The following is a 24,129-nucleotide window of genomic DNA, read 5'->3' on the forward strand; positions in this document are numbered from 1 at the left end:
AACTGTGTCATCACAAATAATTCACAAAAACATGCCTTATTTTTGTACGAATTAACCTTAGCCCCCTCCCCTTAATATAGCGAATAATTTACCATTCAAATACTATACGGATATCTTTGCGAAAAGTATGCTTCCAGTGAATATCTCGTAACTTTTACATACATTTTCAGATGCCTTTCAAGTTTTATCAATATAATCACGTAGTCGCCTCTCGTGATACGGTGCTAATGAACTTTAATTTTAATGTTTCTGGATAATATATGTATACATATAAAGTTTGTAGTTTATATGTGTGTGTGTGTGTGTGTGCTCGAATACTTTCGTGAGCCACTGTATACGTACTTTGATCAGCCAATAAGTTCGCGAATCACATCTTCGCACTTTTTTTCTCTCCAACATCTGCATCGTGTTCGCCGCGTCTGCTATCATTTTCAATCTTCTGTCTCCAAGCACAGACATAGAACGCACTTTTAACGCACTTTCATCACCTCTTCCTACGAATACACATAACTTTAACATTTTACCGATCTATTAGCTTGTCCGAAAAGTTTCTTTCATTTTATGAGGAAATAACAAATGCACAACATTTTTTGTTTTATATTATTTTATCGAATTCCGTACGATTCATTTTATTCTATTGCTACAAATAAAATAAATGTTGTGCATCTATTATTTCCTTGTAAAACGAAAGAAACCATTGGAACAGCCTAATACTTAAGAAATTTCACAGCACCCAAACTTAAGAACCATAGCGGTTTAAACATTCGTTTTTACATCCTGATCCTGATGCTTTTCAAACCTACTTAACCTTTAAGAATAAGTCGGTTTCGAGACTCTTAAGTTTTACTCTTATTTCGCCGCTGGCACAAAGTCAACAATTATAACGTTCACTCTGCAAACAACAAACTGAAACTGCTCTAGATCTACTCCTAACTCAACGTACTACATAAAACGAATGATGCAATATTTTTCAACATTGCAAATTATTATTTTTATACTTGCGATCGCAGGGAATACGCATTTATGGGAATATGCATTTCGACCAGATACGCAAGATTCCCTTTGTTTCATTTATTTCTCTTACGTTCGCTATCCCTGTCATTAAGAAGCCCAGACGTTGTACATACGAGCACGCCGAAAGCTATTATACAAGATTCTGAACACTTTGAAAGCGAAAAAACCAACACTCCAAATTGTATTTTTTGAGTCATCGAAAAAATTGAAAAGGTCGCTCGGAATGTTCGTTCTGATTTACACTTCGATTCGATATACATTTATTGAATTACATAACTGATACTTTGTTTCATCTTTCGCGCGACTATCGTTCAGGAACGTTCCAGGTTTCTTGGCGAAAAATTTTGCAATGTGATTTTTCGTGTCGACGAAATTTCTTAAAAATTCCAATCAACCTTTCCCACCAGCATTTGACGAATGTGATATTTTATTAAAAATCAATGAGCATGTTTAAAGATACTTCTAGTAACGTTTTTTAGTGCGATATGCTCAAGGACTTAGAATTTATTATTTTATTAAATTCCTTAAAAATCGAAACGAACTTCCCAGTATTATATCTAATATATTGATAACAGTTTCGTATTATTCAAGTATGTAATGTAAAATCACATTCGTAACATTTTATGTATACCATTCATTGCTCTCTTTACTGTTTTATTCAACAGTAGTTAACGTTTTTATAGGATAGAGTATCAAGTATGTAAGACGCGAATTCGCGTCTCCTGTCGATAAAATATTAGGATTCATAACTTGTTACGACGTTATCGCGTTTTTACTACTTTAAAATCTATAGATCCATAAATTATATACGATATTAATTAATAGATAGATAACTGCATATGGCTAAAATCCACGCGAAACTGCTTTTCTTAGATTTTGCTCACATAGCTATCGCAACGTATTACCAGTTTAATTCACATTGTGAATAATTCTTATCGTACAATTGGTGGAAAAATAGAGTTTCATTTAATAAAATATCCACGACCCTCGAATTTCGTAAAAAAAAATTACCGCGAAGAAATATCGAAATTCCCTTTAAATAGCGTGAATTTCGTTTCGAGAACCTTTTTCGCGCCACAAAATAAATAACATATTCGTCATTTCGATATCATTTAGCTGGACCATCTTTTATAACAATGTCTCACGCATAGTCTTGCACTATAAACTTAACGTATCTTAAACATACTTCAGACGCAACTTAACATGTAAGAAGTTCGTTCACATTCGACACACAGAAAGTTCATTCGCTTCTACGATTTTTAACAGCGCCGTGGTATCGGTTCTCGCTCTATCATTCGCCAAGCCACTCGCAAACCGATCTAAGACAGCTAATTAGCGGATAATTTAAATTTACAATCTGTCAATGCCGCAGAGAAGGTAGCAAATGCTACTTGTAATTATATACAAACTGTATATATAAACTTGTCGTTAATTTACAGACTATTACAAAGGTATTTGAGAGTAATAGTGATAGGAAAACATATATATATATACAGGGTGGTTGGTAACTGGTGAGACAACGATCTACAGTGAGATCCGTTACAACGAGACGCGATAAAGTACGACGCGTACCGAGCGAAAATTCAAAGTCGATTTTCTCGAAAACAAAGCCTCGAACGAAAAATTTGTATTCTATATTTTCGACTTCTTTTTTCGCCTAGAATCACCCCCTTTCCGCTTGTACCACCAGTTACCAATCATCCTGTATATATATATATTATATGCATATGTACTAGAAATATATAAAAGAAATGCCAAAAGTAGAAAATATGTGATAGATATATTATAAGAAAGGATTTCTCTGACATCACCGTGTCATAGGTCACTAAACTCGATTATGATATAACGTAATAAGAAGCTGTTTTAAATATTATGCAAAAACATGATAACTTCCAAATGATCTTCAACGTGATCTCACGCAGCCTCCTTTTTTAATGGTTTTTCTTTTATCGAACAGTGTTTACTTTTATAATACACTAGCGTTTATACTTTTCTTTCAATTTCTTCATTTAACGAAATTGTTATTGTTAGGCTATTTGGAAGAAAATTAATCTTTATTTCCTATTGTTATCCGAAATGATTAAATACCTGTGTAATGAATCTATATTTTCAAATATTTTTATCTATTACTTTCTATCCAAGCAATTATTCTTCTTGTTTATTTGTCATAGTTATTTTAATGAAAAACGTCTAATGCCGACTAGAAGAACGAAAAATTCTTAAATCAGAATTCTCGTTAATTGCAAATTGTGTAATTAAAATCGAATCGTTATCGTGTAAAAAATGATTCGGAACGTTTGCCGGGCGATTAGGTGGACGTAATGTTTGTAGAAACGAGCAGAAAATATTTTATTAACGTAGGTCTTCGAATCAATCTCGACTGCGATAATATTCGATAAAAATGGTTGTTTATTTCAACCCGAGACTGATTTTTATGTAATCGTGTTCTTTCTAGAAAAAATAGTTTCTTAATTTTTAATTATTAAAATTATTGGTTAATTATTAACTTAATTATTGGTTTGATGTATTCTTCAGGTTTCAGTTTGACAGGACGATATTTATCCATGCATTTGTCATATCTCATATCACCGTAGTTAAATTTATTAGAAAACTTGATACTATATCCTTAATAGAATCGATACTATATCCTTAATAGTATCCTAAATACTTAAATACGAGGATATCCGAACGAACAATTCGTCTATAGCACTGTAACCGTTAGCGAACATGAACGCGATTAAAGTATTTACACTAGATCCTTCCTCCTACAGTGGCAGACAAAGGAAAGTTTGCAGGCTAAGAAGTATGAAAAGACAGCATAATTTTACAAAATGGACTTATGTCTAATAAGAGCAACGAATAAACGTACAAATAATATGTAGCGTCGAATAGACGGCTGTTATAAACATGGTAAGCAATTTTTAGTAGAAATTTTTAACAGAAAAGTTACTGAAATTCATAGTCTATCCATTCTTTCATCTGCCACTGCATCAACTAAAAATTAACCACAGCTATTTACCAAATTTCAAATTCACAACGAACCGTAGTTTTTTGTTGAATTGCGAAACTCTACCGATATACCGATCGAATCAGCCAAATTGCATCCTTTGTCTTTATCAGCAATTGCGACACGAAACCGAACGCGTGATAAGTCGTTTACTTTCACTACCCTCGCGACCTCACCCTAATTCGACCCCGATACAGATTATAGATTTGTTTATCGAAGTCCAAACATTTTGAGTCCGGTATATAAACTGATCACCGGACCGGTCTCCTCCAACCGCTGTTCAACGATGAAGGCCGCTTTAGTAATTTTCGCCAGTTTCTGCTTGCTGGCCCAGGCAGTGCACCAACTGCCCAGCCAGGTCGCTGACACTACTTATCTGACCAAGCAGAAGAACATCTACGAACTGTTTTGGCACGTCGACCAACCCACTGTATACCATCCTGAACTCTACCAGAAGGCTCGCACCTTCAACATCGCGGAGAACGTCGTCCAATACAACGACCAGGTAGGATATACGGCTGACTCGTGAATAGACTGCAGATTTTTATACAAACTTATGCCCTTATGAATAGGATTCAAGAAATAGAGATTCGTCTTGCATGTTAAAAATTACAACGAATATTCTGATGCAGATGAGTTGCGTATCGTTATATCTTTAAATTTTGCACGACAATTTATGTTCATATACCTTGTACATTTACAAATTTCATTAGTAACGAGTAGACTGCGAACCAAATAGATATGCTTGCAAATATATATTGTTTTACAGCATCTAGAATAATTTCTGTAGCGTTGAACGCATTTTTTCTCATATATTGAAACGCAAATCTCGTTAAAGGAAAGAAATTGTTTCTTTCCGTTTCCAAGAACTCTTTTCGCATAGAAGTATTATTAACTGAACGCAGCGAAAGCAGAAAATCGAGTCTTATGTTCGGTATTCAACTAGCAAATATTAAAATCTGTTGTCTATTAATTGGAAGAATCATCTTCTCGCTGCTAACGATTAACATATAATTGATAATATAATAGGAAGCAGTGACGGAGTTCATTCAGCTCTTGAAACATGGAATGCTACCACGTGGACAAGTGTTCACCGTGATGAACCCTGAGATGCGCCACCAAGCTGTGACGCTTTTCCGTGTTTTGTACAGTGCCAAAACCTTCGACGTGTTCTATAACACCGCTGTCTGGGCTAGATTCTACGTAAACGAGCTAATGTACACGTACGCTTTAAGCGTGGCTGTGATCCATCGTCATGACACCAAATTGATCAAGTTGCCGCCATTGTACGAAGTGCTTCCACACTTTTTCTTCAACGACGATGTCATGCAAAGAACTTACGATATCGCCATGGGCAGCACAGGTTGGCTATGTTAATAATCTTTTCTTCTTTTTCAAGCCCGCTTCGTTCTTTCGATTATTCTTGACCCAAGCGTATTCTTTTAACATTAAAAGATAGCTCAAGTCTGAGCCGAATATGGAAAAGTTGTTATTCATATGCATGATTTTTGAATTTTGAATCTTACGTTGAACATGCTCTTGAAATATTAGAAACTTGTTTTGTTTGCTACGCAACGTTTTTGTTTGAACTTGAACAGTTGACGAAAAGAAAACCGTGGGCAATGTCGACCAATACGTACTTTTGGCCAACTACAGCGGATGGTATTTGACGAGGCACGATGTACCTGAACAGAAATTGAACTATTTTACCGAAGACGTTGGCCTGAATAACTTCTACTTCATGATCAACCACGATTTCCCATCTTTCATGTCTTCCGAGATGCTTCACACCCCACAAATCCGTGGTGAATATTATTTCTTCAGCCACAAGCAATTGTTGACCAGGTATGTTAAGAATTGCTCGATTACGCGTTCAATTTACTTCAAATAGAAACACGAGTCTTGACACTTTCCTACGACATGAATAATATAGTAATTTGTATAAATTTTGGAAAAACAATTTCTTTTACAAGATATGATTTCCTTCGTATAAAAATGTAACAGAATGATTTATTTGTAAGAAGACGTTCCATTCATGCGAATGTACATTTACTTTATAGAAATTTAAAATAATACTAATTAACATCGCTTCTAATGGCCACTATTTAAAATTCATGTTTTCAGATACTACCTCGAGAGACTGTGTAACGACATGGGTGAAATTAGTTACGTGAGCGTAAACCACCCCATAGTAACTGGATACTATCCCACCATGCAATTCCGCAATGGGCTTCCGTTCCCACACAGAGAAACCGGTGCTGTTGTGCCTCTTCACATGCAAAAATACGTCCAGGTAAGTTTTGTATTCATTCAATAATAATCGTCGGTCGAGAAGAAGGTGATTACAGGAAGGTGGAAAAGATATATTTTTCGAAAATATAAAGTAAAAGTTTTTCGTACGACCCATCGTTTTCGATCAAATTAAATCAAAATCAAATGTGAAAATTCCATTCTACGTGCACGCTATTTACAGATGCTTCAGGACTTGCACACTAGGATCTCAACCGCCATCGATCTCGGTTTCGTATTGGACGCCAATGGTAACCGTGTCAATATCTACGAAAAAAACGGATTGAACGTTCTTGGTAACATCGTTCAAGGTAACGTTGACAGCATCAACATGCAATTTTACGGACAGTTGGACATGCTCGTAAGAAAAATCTTTGGATTTGGTTATGAATCGCACGTCAAAAACCAAGTGGTACCATCTGCTCTCGAACTTTGGTCCACCAGCTTGAGAGATCCCGTGTTCTACAGCATCTACAAGACTATCCTCAATTATTACCACAGGTTTGTCTTACCTCTCATTTAATCTCGTTGTTACATCTGTCATGTGTCATTGTTACTCTTTCAAATCTTCCTCCAAGATATCCCAAGAATAGAGGAGCCAATAAGTAAAGATTCTTCTTCCAGATACAAGGAAAATGTCCCCAGTTACACCGTAGATGAATTGAGCTTCTCTGGTGTGACCATTCAATCCGTAACTGTAGACAAACTCGTCACCTACTTCGATCACTTTGAGTCCCTGCTCAGCAACGGAGTGTCCGTTCGTGGCTACAAAGAAGCCAGGAACACTTTGATCCAGGCTCGTCAATACCGTCTGAATCACAAACCATTCACCTATCATATTACCGTCAACTGCGACAAAGCCACCACGGGTGTAGTTCGCATTTTCCTTGGTCCAAAATACGATGAATTTGGTCATGAAATTGACTTGGTCCACAGCTACATGAACTTCATGCAGATGGATGAATTCATGGTTGATCGTACGTATATATATTTTATTATTCTTATTATTCATCAATTCATATTAATGTTCACGTCCAACGCTAATGTTTGTTCGATTATTCGTGTTACAGTGAAGTCTGGAATCAACAAAATCGACAGAAGCAGCCACGAATCCATCTTCGTTGTTCCTGACGAGACCGCCAGCCACATTCTTTACAAAAAGCTCGTAAATAGCATCGAAGATGGCGTAACTTTCAAGTACTCTGAACAGCCTTATGGCTTCCCTGAAAGACTCCTTCTGCCAAGAGGTAAAAAGGGCGGTATGCCCTACAACCTTTTCGTCATCATTTCGCCGGTCGACCAGTCAGTCACCGTCCAAATAAATTCTCCCATATGGGGTCACATGACCGACGATGGACGTTCCATGGGCTTCCCTCTGGACAGGCCTGTCACTTCTCTGCTCTTCAACGTGCCTAACGTGCATCTGACGGAAGTTCTGGTTCATCATGGAACTGAGCAGGAACTGAACACTGTCGATGAAACAAAACTTTCCATGTAGTTTTTCTAAGTTAGTTCGTAAATCTTAATTCTTTAATAACTCCTTAATAATTTCCTTAAAGAGGAAACGACAAAGAGATGTAGAAAGAGACGAAATAAAATAATGTAAAAATTATTGGCTTGGATATTTCACTATTTTATTATCCTATATTGCGATGTATAAACAGCGTTAGTCTTATCTATGAAGAATAAATATTGATATGGATACATAGAAGGTTCAATAGTTGATTAGCTTAGTCTGCTGATTTTGCTTCTTGTAATTACATCACCAATTTTTAAAACTGATTATCATCATCAGACATAGGAAAAACGCTAAATGAGACTGGAGAAGGTTTAACAGAACTGAAAGCAATAATAGAGAAGAGAAGGGCAAACGACAGGAAGGATACACAGCAAGGAGATGAAAGACCAAAGTTCCAATAGTCTTCAGTCATTAGTTGCTAATTTGTAGTTTCTAGTTTTAGTTTTTAGGGATAGAATAAGTAAGGTAGTGCAATAGAATAGAGTAGAAAAGAGGGGAGGTAGACATATAAAAAGAGAAATAGACATAAGAGATGTAAAACCGAAAGTTCGTCCAAAGCCGAAAGGCACGGACTAAGCAATAATAATAATAATAATAACTAAACGTGGTCAAAAAAGATCACATTTTTTATGACTTGAACTAGAATAATATAAGCGTTTATTACGTATATTTAAACTTCTCTTCTTCAATGTTTAATAATTAAACTTTGCATGATACGATATTTAATAATTATCATTGATCGATATCATTCAACGGTAAGTGATAAAATTATATCGTTAAACTAATGTTTCGTTTAGAGACGGAAATCAGCTTATCCTATAAAAGCCTTAGAGAAACAGAAAAATAGTTATCACAACGATTAATTTAAATGCAGTAATTAGAACCACTATGAGTAAACAAACCTAACCATACTAAGCCATGCATATGTACTTATAACCACACAACGATCATGTCAAAGGCGTAATGCCTTTAAAATTAAAAGAAAATAAAAATCAATTTCAAAAGTTGATCTTATTCAGTTGAAACATTACATTAAGTATAACAGAGATAAGACGTAGAGACATTAGCAAAATTGTCGAGATATTAAACAGCAATTAAAAGACCAGACTATTGACCAATCTAATTATCGAACTATCAAACGTCTGTTCACACGGCAAAACAACAGCTGTGCAGACAAGAGAACTTCATTTCCGGCATAAATCATATCCAATTATCGTTGAGACAATATTATCTTCGTGAATTATTATTAAAGGAACTATCCAGACTAATAAGAGAAGAAAGTGAGAGCAAGTGTTCCATACGAATCATACGATAATGCTAATCAAACGATAACGTATTTTTATACATTCGTGTAATTAAACGCGATTACGTGAAAGTACTTATTGCATGCTAAAAGTTCAATGTAGATAAAACTCACCCTGTATATACAAGTTTTCTTGCATACGTATTTCTCTTGCTTACGTATATTTGCAACTTGCGTTAATAGAAATGCGTACCGATACGTGCGCGCATGCGCAACTGCTTTCTAATTGTACCGAAGTTCAAGAGCGCCTTTTTTAATTTCTGTATTATTTCGTGTTCTTCGTACCAATTTCTCTCTGTTTTTTTTTTTTTTTTTGGTACTCTGTACGATATAATACATCATTTTTCGGTTACTAAATTAACTAGATATAATATGAAAATTATTACTAGAAAGCAGATTTTTATGCGAATTCATATTTTTGAGAATATATGTATATAAAAAAGTAGAACTCCGGTAGAAAAATGTTTTATTCACCAAGTATTCTAGGAAACATTATACTTGGATACTTTATATATTTTTTCAAATTATATGCATTCTGTGCAATTTTGCACTTTCAGAATTCCTATAAATGCGTAAAAATCCATAGACCAGTTGTTATAAATTTATTATTAATTTTTACAAATTTTAAAGTGGATATTATAACAGGCGTAATCGCTATCATCGTGAACTGAGAGGCAAAGTTTGTTCTGATAAGGAAAATAGTGTAAAATTAGATTTGTTTCCATCTTAAATTTTTTGTAATTTATCATAGAACATCAGTAAGCAAATATTTCTATCTAGTTAAGTCTATAAAGACAGACAGAAAAAATATAATTTCTTAGTTGTTTGAACTTTGAAATAATGAGTATTGGAAATATGTGCATTAAATATTTCTTGAAAAAAACTTATTATAAATTTTGATTCTCAATTTATATGTATATGATGTAAAATTAATTTATATGAATTAAAAACATAATTAACAACGATCCCTGTTGAAAATGACAACGTGAGTTCGGGCTCGCCATTCATATGCAGATGCGCTAGTTACAATAAATAGTAACTAGAAGATAGTTCTAGATACGATCGATAGATTTAATCGATAGGTTTAAGATGTTCTTTTGTTTTTATCCCTAGTCCATGTAAGAAAGCGCAATAAAATCTGTGGAGCATTGTATTGTATTCGTTCGTTGTATTAAAGGCTGATGCCTATTACAATTTTTTCACGTATCTCCTAGCTTATTGCATTTTGTTTCTATCTTAATTTATTCCTCAAAGCTAAATCTTACTTCTGTATTCATTTAATAATAAATATATCTATATCTTAATTTTGCTGTAGAGGTTACAATATGTCAGTCTTTTGTGTTTCATCCTTATTCGTTTTTCTTCGATTTCTTTATTTGCTTATGCAGAAAACTCAACTTCATGCTTCCCTTTGTGATGTTTACCAGTTACCATATTTCATTTTCGGTTGCTGTTGTTATTTCTGTCCATTCTTTACTTCCCAGTGTGATTGGTATGATTCCTATATATATTGCGTAGTCGCTTAGTATATATTTTCTATTCTGTATTTCTCGGATGTAGCATAATCGACATGATAGTTTCTCTCCTGTTTTATATTTCATTCCTTGTCTTATTATGCATCTGTAGAATACATAAAATGTATTGTATGCATCAGTCGAATAAAAATTGCACGAATTTCTTTTAGCAAAACGAAATATCCGCATTGCTCGTCTCATTGTCAAAGTGTGAAACAGATTTCGTGCCTGCACCGACATCTAGATATTTACTTTTTCATTTTCTTGCATTTAAATATACAACATATTGATAAAAGAAAGGTTGCCTTGGGTAAAACGCCGAAATTACAGCGATTGATATTTTCTGATCGAACATTCATGCAAATTACAAAACTTTTAATTAAGCTTGAATAATTAAAACAACAATGCAGCTAAAGTAAAAGTATTTGTTCTACGCTATCGATTTTTGTCATACTATCCTGTCACATAATATCGAATTGCAGTAAACATAATAATCGCTATCTTACTCCATATCGAGAAATTCTCAATTATGCTTATATTATATAATAATATACTTCCTGTTACATAGGTAATGAATCAATTGAAAATTTGTCTCCCAGTTAATTAATCCACACCAGCGATATCGCATGCATGTTTTATTCTTCTTAATTTAGATTGACCCAAAATTAACACATAATCTGTAATCGGCAAGATAAAATTATTCAAAACACGAATTTTGATCGAAGTTAAATCGTCAATGAACAAACAGTATTTACTGCTGCCATATCCTACAACTTTATTACGATGAAGTACATTGTAATTAAAAAAAAAAAGAGAACCTTCCAACGCTCGAAATAAAAAATTACGCATTTTTCCTTAGCCTTTTCTGATAAAAATTGATCGAGGCACGTTCAAATTTCCAAAATTTCGAACAAAATCTTAACGATTTCTTCCAGACTTTCTTTTTCATTTTTTTCGAAAACCGTTCGTCGCGCGAGAAAAAGGCAGTAGAACATCAAAGATGCTCTCCTTTCATACATCTACAATTTTTGTCTGACGTGCTTTTGTTATATTATATTAGGTATGTTATATTAGAAATATATTATTACATAGGATATGTTATATTACATTATATCAGATAATCGAATAAAATCGACTTTATATGCATTTAAAAATTTAAATAATTATTTTGTCGCTTAAGGGCTCAGAGGCACGTCTTTTCTCTATCCAAACGAGCTGAAATTCTGCACAGATTATTTTTTTTATTCATTGGAACTATTCCGGTGGAGGGTGTCGCAAAAGAAATTTTCATCAAGATTAGATAAGAATTTATGTAAAATATCTAATGGAGCAATAAGTAAGAATTAATCGAGGGAGGGGATGACGGAGTATAAGAGTAGCTGCGCGCTGAGCATCCGCGCTCTGGGATTCCGCGGTTTTCACTTTTCAAAAATGTTTCCACGGCTGTGGCTGCTGGGGCTACTGGCCTGCAGTTTCGTCAATGCAGAATATTACAACACGAAAACCGCTGATAAGGATTTCTTGTTGAAACAGAAGAAGGTCTACAATCTCCTCTATCACGTCAGCCAACCAGCCGAGATCAACTACACGTGGTACGAAGAGGGTCAAAAATGGGACATCGAAGCGAACATCAACTTGTACTCCAATCCGGTTAGTAATTATCAATTAAAAAAAAAATATTGGTTATTGATGATGATTGCCTTGCTAGCTACACAACGGCTAAAAATATGATAGACGCAATTCTGTTGGTTCACTGATTTTTATGTCACTTGGTATTTAAATTTGTATATTTTAGTATAACATACGTAGGATGTGATCGGAAGTGATCCTTAAGTAGCAGAGCAAGAGGGCACGAATAATAAATAATGATAAAATGTAACATACATAATGACTCATGGAAGTATTCAAACACTTGTAAAAACTTTCTATGTATACAGTATGTCCGATTTATTCGTATGCACTATACACGCTATTGTATCGTTAACTATTGAAAATGCAAAAAAATGTTTCCTATGAAATTTGTTCGACCTCGGGAGGACATATTCTAATGTTATTCAATTTTCTGTAGATACGCGCATAAGGGTTGTGTGAAAAACAACTTTGTTTTTTTCTATGGAATCATATATTCTTTGATATATTAAAAAAAGAAAACGAAGTTGCTCTTCACATAACATTTACGCGTTTACCTACAGAGAATCTAATAACATCAGAATATGTTCCCTTCGAAATCAAACAAATTTCATAGGAAACATTTTTTCGTATTTTCAATAGTTCAAAAGTACATATTTTGAAATCTCATTAACAATGTAATGAGACACGGCTATCATGATTATATTGCTCATAATCACAATAGTCGTGTCTGCATATTAATTGATTACATTCTAAAACTTTTCGTGACCAAGTTTTGTTTTACATAAAAAAATAACTACAATGTCCAAATAAAAAAATCCAGCGTGGACCGCCAATGGCATTCAACGTAGTAAAATAAAATGACAAAGTAAATAAAGAACAAATTAACGATAACAATTAACGTTAACAAAATAACGAGCACATAACAAACAAATACAAATTTTTAAATAATTATTTGAACAAAAATCTAATAATATCCAACCCTGTGTGAAGTGAATATTCTTGATGAATTTTCAGGCCGCGGTAAAGGAATTCCTTTACATGTACAAGAACAGTATGCTTCCGCGAGGAGAAGTGTTCTCACTTTACTATCCATATCTCCTTAAAGAAATGGTAGCCCTGTTCAGGTTGTTTTATTATGCAAACGACTTCGAAACATTCTACAAAACAGCTCTTTGGGCAAGAAACAACATAAACGAGGGCGAATATATTATAGCCTTCTACAATGCAGTAATCAGAAGACAAGACACTAAGTTCATTCAATTGCCACCCCCATACGAAGTCTGTCCATACCTTTTCTTTAACTCGGAAGTCCTGCAAAAAAGCCATCACGCATCACTTTCTGACCTCCGTGGTAATTGTTTCTAGTTTCTTTCTTTTTATTTTCGTCGTACTATTTAACATAATTGCAAACTATTTCACTTTAGAAACAAGTGGAGAATACAAGACATACATATTCCGGGCAAACTATTCCGGTTGGTACATGAATCGTGAATACTACTTGGAAAATAAGTTGAATTACTTCATGGAAGATATCGGCTTAAATGCCTACTACTTCTTCTTCCGACAATCATTCCCATTTTGGATGTCATCCTCGGAATTTGGTTTTCAAGATTATCGCGGAGCAGAATACTTGTATGGGCATCAACAAATAATGAACAGATACTATTTAGAAAGACTTACGAATGAATTACCTAATCTCGAAGACTTTGACTGGGAGAAACCATTCTATGCTGGTTATTATCCTACTATGACATACCAAAATGGATTACCATTCCCTCAGAGACCAGAATGGAGTAACTTCCCTAGCTACAAATACAAATACATTACGGTAAGAAAAAACTAACAAGTTTGAAATGTTTAATTTTGAATTTCTTTAAAATCTCACATGTGTGTTATAAATTGCGTGTTGCGTCCGAACGATCCGTAGCACTGCATGTAGTCGATCGAGCCGCTCACCTTCCAAGGGTTAATATAATTTCACTTGTTACAGGACATCAAAGACAAAGAATCGAGAATAATGTCTGCAATTGATACTGGTTATGTATTCGGCAATGGTACTACGAAGTATTACATCTATAACGAGGATGGTTTGAACATTCTTGGAAATATAATTGAAGGCAACGAAGATTCCTTTAACCAACGATTCTATGGCAGTATTGATGCCCTTGGCAGGAAAATCCTTGGTTACAATCTAGAACCATCAAGCAAGTATAAAATCCTTCCCAGTGCCTTGGAAATCTTTTCTACTTCTTTAAGAGACCCTGCCTTCTATCGTCTCTATAAGAGAATAGTGGACCTTTATTACAGGTAATTCTAGTTTAGTTTAGTTTGTTTTTAAACATAGTTAGCTTAATTCTAAACATTTGCTTTTATTTATTCATATTTATTTACATTGTTACATTGTAACAAAGTTACATTGTGACTTTAATTAAAAAAACGTTTATTTTTAGGTACAAAATGCATCAGACGCCATACAACAAAGATGAACTCATCTATCCTAATTTGAAAATTGAATCTTTCTCTATTGATAAACTCATTACATATTTTGAGCAATTTGATACAACAATCAGCAATGGGTTGTTTATGGATGCACAAAAAGATGACAAATTGCCATTAATTAAAATTAGACAGCCTCGTCTAAATCACAAACCATTTAATTTCCACATTACCATCAATTCTGATAAAGCAATGAAAGCAGCTATCAGAATTTTCCTTGGACCCAAATATAGTTCACACCATAAACTATATGAACTTCCAGAAAATCTTAAATACTTCTATGAAATTGACAACTGGATCCTTGACTGTAAGTTTATTCAATTTTATTTATTAGTTAATTATTAATTTGACTCCCCCTTATTTCCTTTTCTAAAAATATTCTATTATTTTCATATATTTTCAAATTAAAAGGTATTAAGTAAATACAGACTTTTTTTAGATTAACAAAGAGGTTTTATGTTTTTCAAATCATTTTTAGAAAGTCATTATAATTAATAAAATTATCTTAATTTACTATTACCCTTAATCCTTAATGTATACATTTTTGTTATGATTAATATTTAGATATATAACTAATATTCTTCACAAATTTTCAACAGTGAATGCTGGTCTGAACAAAATTACACGTAATAGTCAGGAATGCTTCTTTACAATCAATGACCAAGAACCAAGTGAAGTTTTCTATAGCAAACTCGAAGCATCTCTCTATAGTGACAAAACATTCAATTACTATGAAAGAATCTTTGGATTCCCAGAAAGACTGTTATTACCAAAGGGTAAAAAAGAAGGGATGCCATTCCAACTGTTCTTATATGTTAGCCCAGTTTCTACGGAATACCAATTCACTTCTAGAATATGGGGTGATTATAAATTTGACAACAGACCATTTGGTTTTCCACTAGATAAACCTCTTGATAATTTCAACTATGATGGACCTAACATGTTATTCAAAGACATTCTTATTTATCACAAGGAGGAATTCGACATAAACATTACTTACTAATAACTTTCTCTTTCTCTTGTATCTCTCACATTTATTTTTATAATATTCATAATTTTGCAATAAACGTTACTTTCTTTATCTTCCAATACGTTTTATTTTATTCTTCTTTTCATATATTTGGATACTCCTAAAAACTAATATTCTACATTTAATATTAAAGTAATCACAAATTTTTAAGTGATGTCATATGGAAGAAAAAAATATATTGAATAATGTTTTGGAATTTATATAAACGTTGTCAGATCATTTGCTAATTAAACTAAGAGAAATAGTTAGATTTATATTGCTTTTTAGAAAAATATAACAAAAATAAAATAATTCAATTAAACTCAAATTCTTAAAAAAAATCGATAGTAGAGCCGTAGGTTATGTTATTAAAATAGTTATTAAGGTTATAAGTTAACTTATTAATGTATGATGTACATAATTAGATAAAAATTATAGATTAAAATTATAGATCATGTTATTTCAAGATTATGTTAAGATATGTCGTATACAAAGTTCCAGCAATTCCTAGAAATTTTGATGGTGGGGGATGTAGCATTTAAAATTTTCTTACTACTCGCATAGTGGTTATATTTCAACTTGAAACATGTAGGAATATTTTTTATCTAAAAAAAATTCTCCCAACACGTAATACATATGTGGTTGTATTAATACATAAGACGCAAAGTGTTTAAAATTTTTTAAAGCAAGTTTTTAAGCACAAATTGAAATTAGGTATATAAGGGAAACCGAATAATTGTGTACTTCGTAGCTAACTTTACTTTGTAGTAGTTGAATAGCTGGTTAGTAACAGAGAGGAAATTAAAGTTCACGCTTATGGACCTGGTTGTTCACGAAGTAGTGCTGCACCATGCGGTCAAGTACTGAGTTTAATTCACGTTAGCATATACAAGAACCTATAAAATTAGGGATCTGCCCTGTGTGATTGTACACTAGCATAGATAAGAACCTATTGAGTCCCAAGCTACAAGAACCTATTTAATCGTACGGTTCTACGGAAAAGTTCATATCTACTATTCTATTCGATAGAAAAGTATAAAAATGACAACATTGTGCAATAATGAAACTATTGTAAGTTGCCGAGGAAAGAGGAATTAATTGTTTATTACATTTTTGGGCGATGAAACATATAAAGCAGTATTAGAAATAATACAAAATGTCAGATTATAATAATTTGTTAACAAAAAACAAAGAAAATAAATAAATTTCTACCGTTGACAAAATCTTAACTGCTCTTCGCCCTTGCTCTTGACTTTTGAGACTTCCGGTCTTCTTTGTTGATGTCTTCTCAGGGACAAATCTGCCTCAGCTTTAACGGAAAGCTCTCCTTCGGATGCTCCTAGAATCACTGAAGGAATGAAAACATAATCGCGATAGCAACCAATTAGCTCACATTATTTGCTATATAATTCATAATTGTATCATATAATATAATACAATTAGTAATTATATGTCAAATAAAAATGATTTCCCGGGTCTCACCACGTGAAACTTATATGTATTAGCAAAGAGGAATTTCCTGTCCAGTATTACAAAATAAAAATTTTATAAGCTGTACATCAATTAATAGCAAAGTAAACAATGATAAATTACTTTCAATTAAATTAATTTCTCTTTTCATGATAGTTTCGCTATCAATTTTCCAAGACTATTCTAAACTACTAATTATGAACATTCTCCAGAAGAATTTAAGTTACTTAAGTTTAAGGTAGAAACTTTAAGCTTAAATACATAGATTCTTGTATATGCTAAGTTCCAACCAAAAAGGACAGATCCCTAATTTTACAGGTTCTTGTACATGTTAATGTCAATTAAACTCAGCACTTGGCCGCATGGTGCAGCACCTGTACTGTGAAACAACTGAAACTACGGGCGTGAGCACTCTCATTTCCACTCTGGTAGTAGCAATAGTTCAAAAATGGTGACTACCGCTAATTACGCTTTTTCTTCCGACGGTGAATATTTTGCACATTGCGGTAATGATGGAAAATTAAAAATTTGGGATACTGGCACTGGCCGTTTGAAACAAGAATATGTTTCTAATTCTCATCTTTCTTCACCATGTTGTGTTTTGGCTTGGCTTTACGTCAGTTCTCGAACAACAAATACATCGGTAAACCATGTGCTCCTTTACTCTATATTCGTACAAATGTTAGATTTTCTTATTCTTTCGTAGATTTATTCTGTATATTATGATAAAATAAAACTTTTTCCGAACTCAACCTATCTTTTAAGTCATATCATGAATCATGAATGTTTATAATCTTTAATTAATCATACTTCACAGCACTTTTAGAGGTTATGCTTTCCATGCGTTTCGCAATTTTTTACAAATTTTATACCAAAATAAACACTGAAATAAGACTTTCACAAAAATATTTTAAGTTGTGAATATCTTTTATTTCATGAATTTTTCCTTTTCACTTGCCTTTATTATTAAGTTATATTTCTTTAATTAAATGGTATTTGAGGTTATAATCTTTGTTCATTTCTTTATTACATTTATATCAGAATACGTAATAAATTTATTATTATTCTCATAATATTTTACTATATATTGTGTAGATGTAATATCTTTATTTATAAAGGTATTTTGTTTTGTAATATAAACGAAATATTAAATAAATCATTTTTAAGATCTTTGTGTTATAATTGTACATAGTATAAATGTTTATGTTATTGTAAAATTTCAATTTCTTGAGTATAACAGTATGATATAAAAATTTAAAATAGATTGATACCATTCCTTTTTCAATCAACTTTGGATATTAGAAATATACGTTACTTCATAAGTTATTAAATATTAATGAATAGTATGAGAACCAAATTATAGTATATTTAATGTAATAGTATATTTACTTATAGATTAATAGTATATTTAACATAAGATAAATTGGTATAATTAGTATTAGTTATCAAATAGAAAACATAGAATATTTTACAATAATACTAATTTATTTTAATTTATAATAATAAAATTAATTTGATTAATAAAGTCTTTTGAGTATATAATTGAAAATAGTTGTTTTATTTTATTTTTAGCCTTCACCATGGAAAAAACGCAGAAAGAAATCAATTTCAGAAGAATCCAATCAAAAGGGCATTGTTGCCATGGGTTCAACAAATGGAAGAGTCACACTTTATGATACAACAACTTCCTTAGTTACTGCACAATTAAATGGTCATTCTGGTATTGTTACTGCAGTGACTTGGTCTGAAAATGTTGGTTTATTTTCTGCAGCAAATGATCACCACATTATTCAGTGGAATTTGCAAGAAAATGGTGTAAGATGTAAATGGAAATCAGGCAAAGGAAAAACTGTATCATTAGCAGTTTCACCAGATGGAAAGAGTTTGTTATCAGGAGAAAGGGTTATTAAATGGTGGAATCTAGATACTAAGCAGTTAGTAAGGACATTCACAGGCCATGCTAATGAAGTGTCATGTCTTCATACTGTTCAAATGACATCTGGTAACAATTATGTTATCAGTGGTGCTTGTGGGGATGGTTACCTGAATGTTTGGGCATTGGATGAAGTAAGATGCATTTTTTAAACTTCTTATTTTCATTAATTTTTTTTAATATGCTGTACTTATTAACCATAACACATTATTATATGAGAATTGACAATTCTTTATAAAGGTATACATTTTCTGTCCTTTCCCTGCATTATAAGGAGAGTATGCTAAGAAAGAATCATTTAATCATTGTGGTGCATTGGTAACTTCCCCATATACTTAAATAAAAAAAAAATTATTGTTAACAATATAAAATATAAATCTAGTTAATTTTTAAAAAGTTCTGATAATGGACTTTAAATATGATTTTATTAGAGCTCCCAAATTAATTTCTAGAAAAAGAGAAGTATTATATGTGTCCTTTTCAAAATTTTATTCAGTTTTAATTAAATATACTATTATATCTACTAATTAAGAAAATATTTTCAGCAAAGAAATGAAAGAACTGCTGTGGCAAGTTTAGCTTTGCAAGATGATCCAATAAGTGTTTCTACACACATTTCTGAAAACTTTCAAGTGATAGTGTTAGTAGTAACAAGGTCTGGCCAAGCACATCTATTTCAATACCAACCAAATGGTCGGTCAAAACCTTTGAAGCCAAGTTTAAATATTGCAGTCGCTTCTGATATAAGCCAAAAAGATAGTGTTCAACAAATTTCTATCTTAAATGGAATATTGACAGAAGATGAAAAATTATTATTAGCATATGGAACATACCTTAATCCTATATTTGAAAAAGTGACACCAGATTTTTCTGATAAAGTACAGTATCTAGTACGTTCAGAATATAAAAAAAGCAAAGACAGAAAAGAAGAAATTTCTAAAGTGAAGTCCACTATAATTGAAGATGATGTTGAATATCTTACACCAGGTATTCATCTTTGATATTTAAACAGAGCAACATTTATACACAACAGTAAATCAATTATTTTGTATTTTCAACAAATTTGTAATTTAATTTTGATTTATCTGTTGTAGGAATAATTGAAACTACACAAAAAAAGATTAGAAGCAGTGGTGGGTCACAATTATTATTAAAAGATAGATTGGAAAACTTGAGCTTAAGTGCTGAAAGCAATCCTACAGGCAAAATCACGAGCACGGGTAATAGTAGAGCACAACTTTTGGTACAAGGCTTAAATAGTAAAGATAAAGCTATTTTGAACAACATTTTTCTCACGAAAAATGAGACTATTATTAGGAATACTATTGCCAAGTTACCAATTCAAGCAATTGGTCCTCTTCTTAAAGAACTTACCATCCTACTGCAGGGTAAAACATACACGTAAGATTATCAAACGTTAACTAATTTTTGTAGTATATTTAAAATCATTAACTATAGAAGCCTAAAAATCGTGCTTAATTTTTATTAATTGATTATATTATAGAAGCAAAATTGCTGTACGATGGTTGGAAGCATTATTAACAACTCACGCGGGACATTTATTATCACAAGCAGACCTTGTGGAATTATTTGGGCCAATTTTAAGTTTAATGGATGCTAAACTAACTCTTTTAACAGAGCTCTCGAAACTTAAGGGTCGAGTATCTCTTATCACTGGTCAAATTTCTCAAACAATGGAAGAGCACGACAAAGACATTAGCGAAAACTGCCTTGTCTACCAAGATACAGGTTTGTATCTATAAAAATATTATTTTGTTGCAATCGATGTTTTAAAACTATTTTTCAAAATACAATTTATAAATTAAGTTTTGGATAAAATCTTTTTTTGTATAAAAATTAATAATACATAATTTCCCGTCTTATTTGATATATTATACTATTTTTACCATTTATAGTATTTATTTAAAGCTGAAATTAATAAACATAAATAAATATAAATAGATTCATCAGATGAAGATGGTGGAGTTGAAGATGAAGATTTGGAAAGCGAATCAGATGAAAAATGGGAAGAAATGTCAAATCAAGAGGACAATGAAGATGAACAAGAAGATCAAGGTGATCAAGAACAGGAGAATGATGAGGATGTCACAAGTACGAATTCTAATTATGATAATGTTGATGATGATGAAGAATTTGTATCCAGCTGAATATTAATTTGAGGTAAAATAAAAAACGAAATTATAAAAAATTATTGGTTTTAAATTACGATTAAATATTTTGCCGTTTACATGAATTAATTTAAATGCTTCACTAAATTATTTTATTACAATATTATATCAGAATCACTATTTGAAAAATTAGTATAGGTCAGTTTACCACACAATGACATTACTAAATTCAGTTCTTGTTTGTTTTAGTGAACATTGGAGTTCCTGAATGTAATGAATATGGCGAAAAAGAAAAAACAATTGAAATATTGAAATTGTTAAATAAATGTCGTTTTTCTACAAAAACTATTCAAATTATTAAATATATATTATCTATTCTAAATGAGAAATTATTTCATACTTCTGATTTTAAGTTAAAAATAAACAATAAGTATTTACTTAAAAATAAACAAACCTTTTTAAAAGGAAAATAGATATAACTACAACTTCAATGTTATTACTTTACGTAAACTTATTATAATCTTTTATCTTTTCTCTTTTTAAAATTTTTTTTGAAAATCCGCGCCTTTTTGTTATCACTAAGAATTTCTATTTTGAGGTTAGGCCGAAAATGAAGCTATTCTTCAACGAAGGATGAGGTATATTTTTATCAGAGGTGTAAGAAGTGTAAAAAGTTTTTATAAATTGACTTAAATGAATGAAAATTAATAAAACATAGTAATTTACATACTTCTTAAAAAAGAACTTTGTAACATGGTGAGTGGACGAAGAGTTTAATACAAATTATTTATTCTGGGTTAAAACATTAATTCTGTCTTAGGTTAATTTATCCTTTTTTTGCGTATTATATTATTACAATGATTTTATTTTATAGATTTTTTTATTAAATAGAATATGGTTTATACAGTTCCTAGAATAAGTTTTTACAAAAAAACTTAGAATAAAATAGGATATTATTTATACAAATATAAATTTATTACTATTTTCATCATACATGCTCTAACAATGTTTTTTAATTTATGCTTTAGCCAGTGCTAAAACATGACATCGAACTTCCAGCTTCAGTTCCTGAATTACTATTGGAAAAGCATGCAAACTTTTTACTTTCTTATGGCACTGATAAAGATGAATATGTAAGTATATTATAATATTATTTTAAATTTTATGTATTATATTTTTTATATTATAAGTAGTATAAGGATTACTTGCATATATATAATTAAATTAGGTTTAATGTACAATTAATGGAAATAATAAATTTTAGATGTATTGTATGACAGAACATATGAGAATGTCTGGAATGTACTGGGGTTTAACAGCACTGGATCTTATGGGTAAACTTGAAGAGACAAATCGAAATGAGGTATTAGAATTTATTGCTCAATGTCAAACAGACAGTGGTGGCATAGCTGCAAGTTTACAACATGATCCACATATTCTTTACACTCTGAGTGCAGTACAAATACTTTGTATCTATAATGCATTAGATACTATTGACATAGAAAGAGTTGTAAAATATGTAAAGGAAAGACAACAACCAGATGGAAGTTTCACAGGTGATATCTGGGGTGAAGTTGATACAAGATTTTCTTTTTGTGCTGTGGCAACTTTATCACTTTTGGTAAATAAACATAGTAATAAGAGATTTAATCTATTGATAGATATTAGACAGATGTTGACAGATATTAAATCTGTGCAAAAATGTATTAAATTATATCTATATTTCTGTTTTTGTATATTTTTTTATGATAATAGAATAATATAATACTTAAAGTTACAAAAATAGTAAGCTTATGAATTAACTTAGACTATAATAATATTATTTTAGAATCGACTGGATGCAATAGATGTTGATAAGGCAGTTGAATTTGTGATGAAATGTATGAATTTTGATGGTGGATTTGGATCAAAACCTGGAGCTGAAAGTCATGCTGGTATGATTTATTGCTCCATAGGGCTTTTATCAATAACTGGTAATTTTTATTTTATTTTTAATTATTCTTCAGCTAGTATATAACAAAATCAATATAATAAAATAAAAAGAAAGAGAAAAAATATATATAATTCTTTTTACAAATTAAATAACATAAAGTGTTAAATATTGCCAGGTAATCTTCATTTAGTAGATGCAGATCAATTAAGTTGGTGGCTTTGTGAAAGACAACTTCCATCTGGGGGTTTAAATGGTAGACCAGAAAAGTTACCTGATGTTTGTTATTCTTGGTGGGTCCTTTCTGCACTAACAATTTTAGGACGCCTTCATTGGGTTGATAAAGAACAATTGGTATGTATTTCTTCAAAAAAGTTAAAGAATGCAAAAAATACTAATATTATATTAAAAATGGACGAAGTTAATCAAATTTTATTACAACATTAATTTACAGGTAAAATTTGTACTGGCATGTCAAGATACAGAATCAGGAGGATTTAGTGATCGTCCAGGAGATATTGCTGATCCTTTTCATACTCTTTTTGGCTTAACTGCACTCTCCCTTTTAAATACTGATTATCCTCTGAAAAAGATCAATCCGACATATTGCATGCCTGAATATGTAATTCAAAGGTTACATTTGAAACCAGCAAGACTCGACCAAAGTAATTGACAATTAATTACTAAAAATTAGCTTTTTACTAAACCTAAATATTTATGAAATAATGCAACAGAAGAAAATATAATGTTAATCTTTTGCAACAACTGTTTTATTTATTGCTTTATTTAAGGAACACAATATCGTTTACTTCAATTTACTAGCATATTATTATATATATGTATATTGTTACATATTATTATAAAATGTAATTATTAATGATAAA

At 31.7% G+C, this 24,129-nt stretch overlaps 4 protein-coding genes across 4 annotated transcripts; all 4 read left to right on the forward strand.

Annotated features, from left to right (window-relative positions):
• The first annotated feature begins 4,087 nt into the window (after positions 1-4,087).
• Positions 4,088-7,922, forward strand: LOC117236481 (hexamerin-like). Its single transcript, XM_033499482.1, has 7 exons — positions 4,088-4,526; positions 5,051-5,384; positions 5,620-5,866; positions 6,146-6,314; positions 6,495-6,811; positions 6,935-7,287; positions 7,381-7,922. The coding sequence occupies exons 1-7, from the start codon at positions 4,308-4,310 to the stop codon at positions 7,806-7,808; spliced, it is 2,067 nt and encodes a 688-aa protein (XP_033355373.1). The 5' UTR covers positions 4,088-4,307; the 3' UTR covers positions 7,809-7,922.
• A 4,088-nt stretch (positions 7,923-12,010) lies between these two features.
• LOC117236575 (hexamerin-like) lies at positions 12,011-15,863 on the forward strand. Its single transcript, XM_033499656.1, has 6 exons — positions 12,011-12,296; positions 13,293-13,629; positions 13,703-14,106; positions 14,269-14,585; positions 14,729-15,081; positions 15,374-15,863. Exons 1-6 carry the CDS (start codon positions 12,078-12,080, stop codon positions 15,775-15,777), a joined length of 2,034 nt encoding a protein of 677 aa, XP_033355547.1. The 5' UTR covers positions 12,011-12,077; the 3' UTR covers positions 15,778-15,863.
• Positions 15,864-17,600: 1,737 nt separating this feature from the next.
• Positions 17,601-21,697, forward strand: LOC117236576 (WD repeat-containing protein 43). Its single transcript, XM_033499658.1, is given in 8 exon segments — positions 17,601-17,655; positions 17,658-17,896; positions 18,826-19,320; positions 19,732-20,173; positions 20,281-20,587; positions 20,691-20,935; positions 21,149-21,367; positions 21,565-21,697. Coding segments are annotated over 7 exon segments (1,974 nt in total). The 5' UTR covers positions 17,601-17,615; the 3' UTR covers positions 21,355-21,367; positions 21,565-21,697.
• A 220-nt stretch (positions 21,698-21,917) lies between these two features.
• Positions 21,918-24,007, forward strand: LOC117236578 (geranylgeranyl transferase type-2 subunit beta). Its single transcript, XM_033499662.1, has 6 exons — positions 21,918-22,071; positions 22,344-22,448; positions 22,580-22,936; positions 23,144-23,288; positions 23,424-23,599; positions 23,700-24,007. Exons 1-6 carry the CDS (start codon positions 22,069-22,071, stop codon positions 23,916-23,918), a joined length of 1,005 nt encoding a protein of 334 aa, XP_033355553.1. The 5' UTR covers positions 21,918-22,068; the 3' UTR covers positions 23,919-24,007.
• Positions 24,008-24,129: the final 122 nt, after the last annotated feature.

The sequence above is a fragment of the Bombus vosnesenskii genome, unplaced genomic scaffold (genome assembly GCF_011952255.1).
Source record: "Bombus vosnesenskii isolate JDL3184/JDL3185 unplaced genomic scaffold, Bvos_JDL3184-5_v1.1 scf7180000013349, whole genome shotgun sequence".
Lineage (NCBI taxonomy): Eukaryota > Metazoa > Arthropoda > Insecta > Hymenoptera > Apidae > Bombus > Bombus vosnesenskii.

Excerpts from the sequence above, each read along its gene's own strand:
- LOC117236481 (XM_033499482.1), top strand. The coding sequence starts at position 4,308 with ATGAAGGCCGCTTTAGTAATTTTCGCCAGTTTCTGCTTGCTGGCCCAG. Across the intron at positions 4,527-5,050 it reads TCGTCCAATACAACGACCAG|GAAGCAGTGACGGAGTTCAT; the intron begins GTAGGATATACG and ends ATAATATAATAG. Across the intron at positions 5,867-6,145 it reads CACAAGCAATTGTTGACCAG|ATACTACCTCGAGAGACTGT; the intron begins GTATGTTAAGAA and ends TCATGTTTTCAG.
- LOC117236578 (XM_033499662.1), top strand. Across the intron at positions 22,449-22,579 it reads GCACTGATAAAGATGAATAT|ATGTATTGTATGACAGAACA; the intron begins GTAAGTATATTA and ends AATAAATTTTAG. Across the intron at positions 23,289-23,423 it reads AGGGCTTTTATCAATAACTG|GTAATCTTCATTTAGTAGAT; the intron begins GTAATTTTTATT and ends AAATATTGCCAG.
- LOC117236575 (XM_033499656.1), top strand. The coding sequence starts at position 12,078 with ATGTTTCCACGGCTGTGGCTGCTGGGGCTACTGGCCTGCAGTTTCGTC. Across the intron at positions 13,630-13,702 it reads ATCACTTTCTGACCTCCGTG|AAACAAGTGGAGAATACAAG; the intron begins GTAATTGTTTCT and ends ATTTCACTTTAG. Across the intron at positions 14,107-14,268 it reads ACAAATACAAATACATTACG|GACATCAAAGACAAAGAATC; the intron begins GTAAGAAAAAAC and ends CACTTGTTACAG.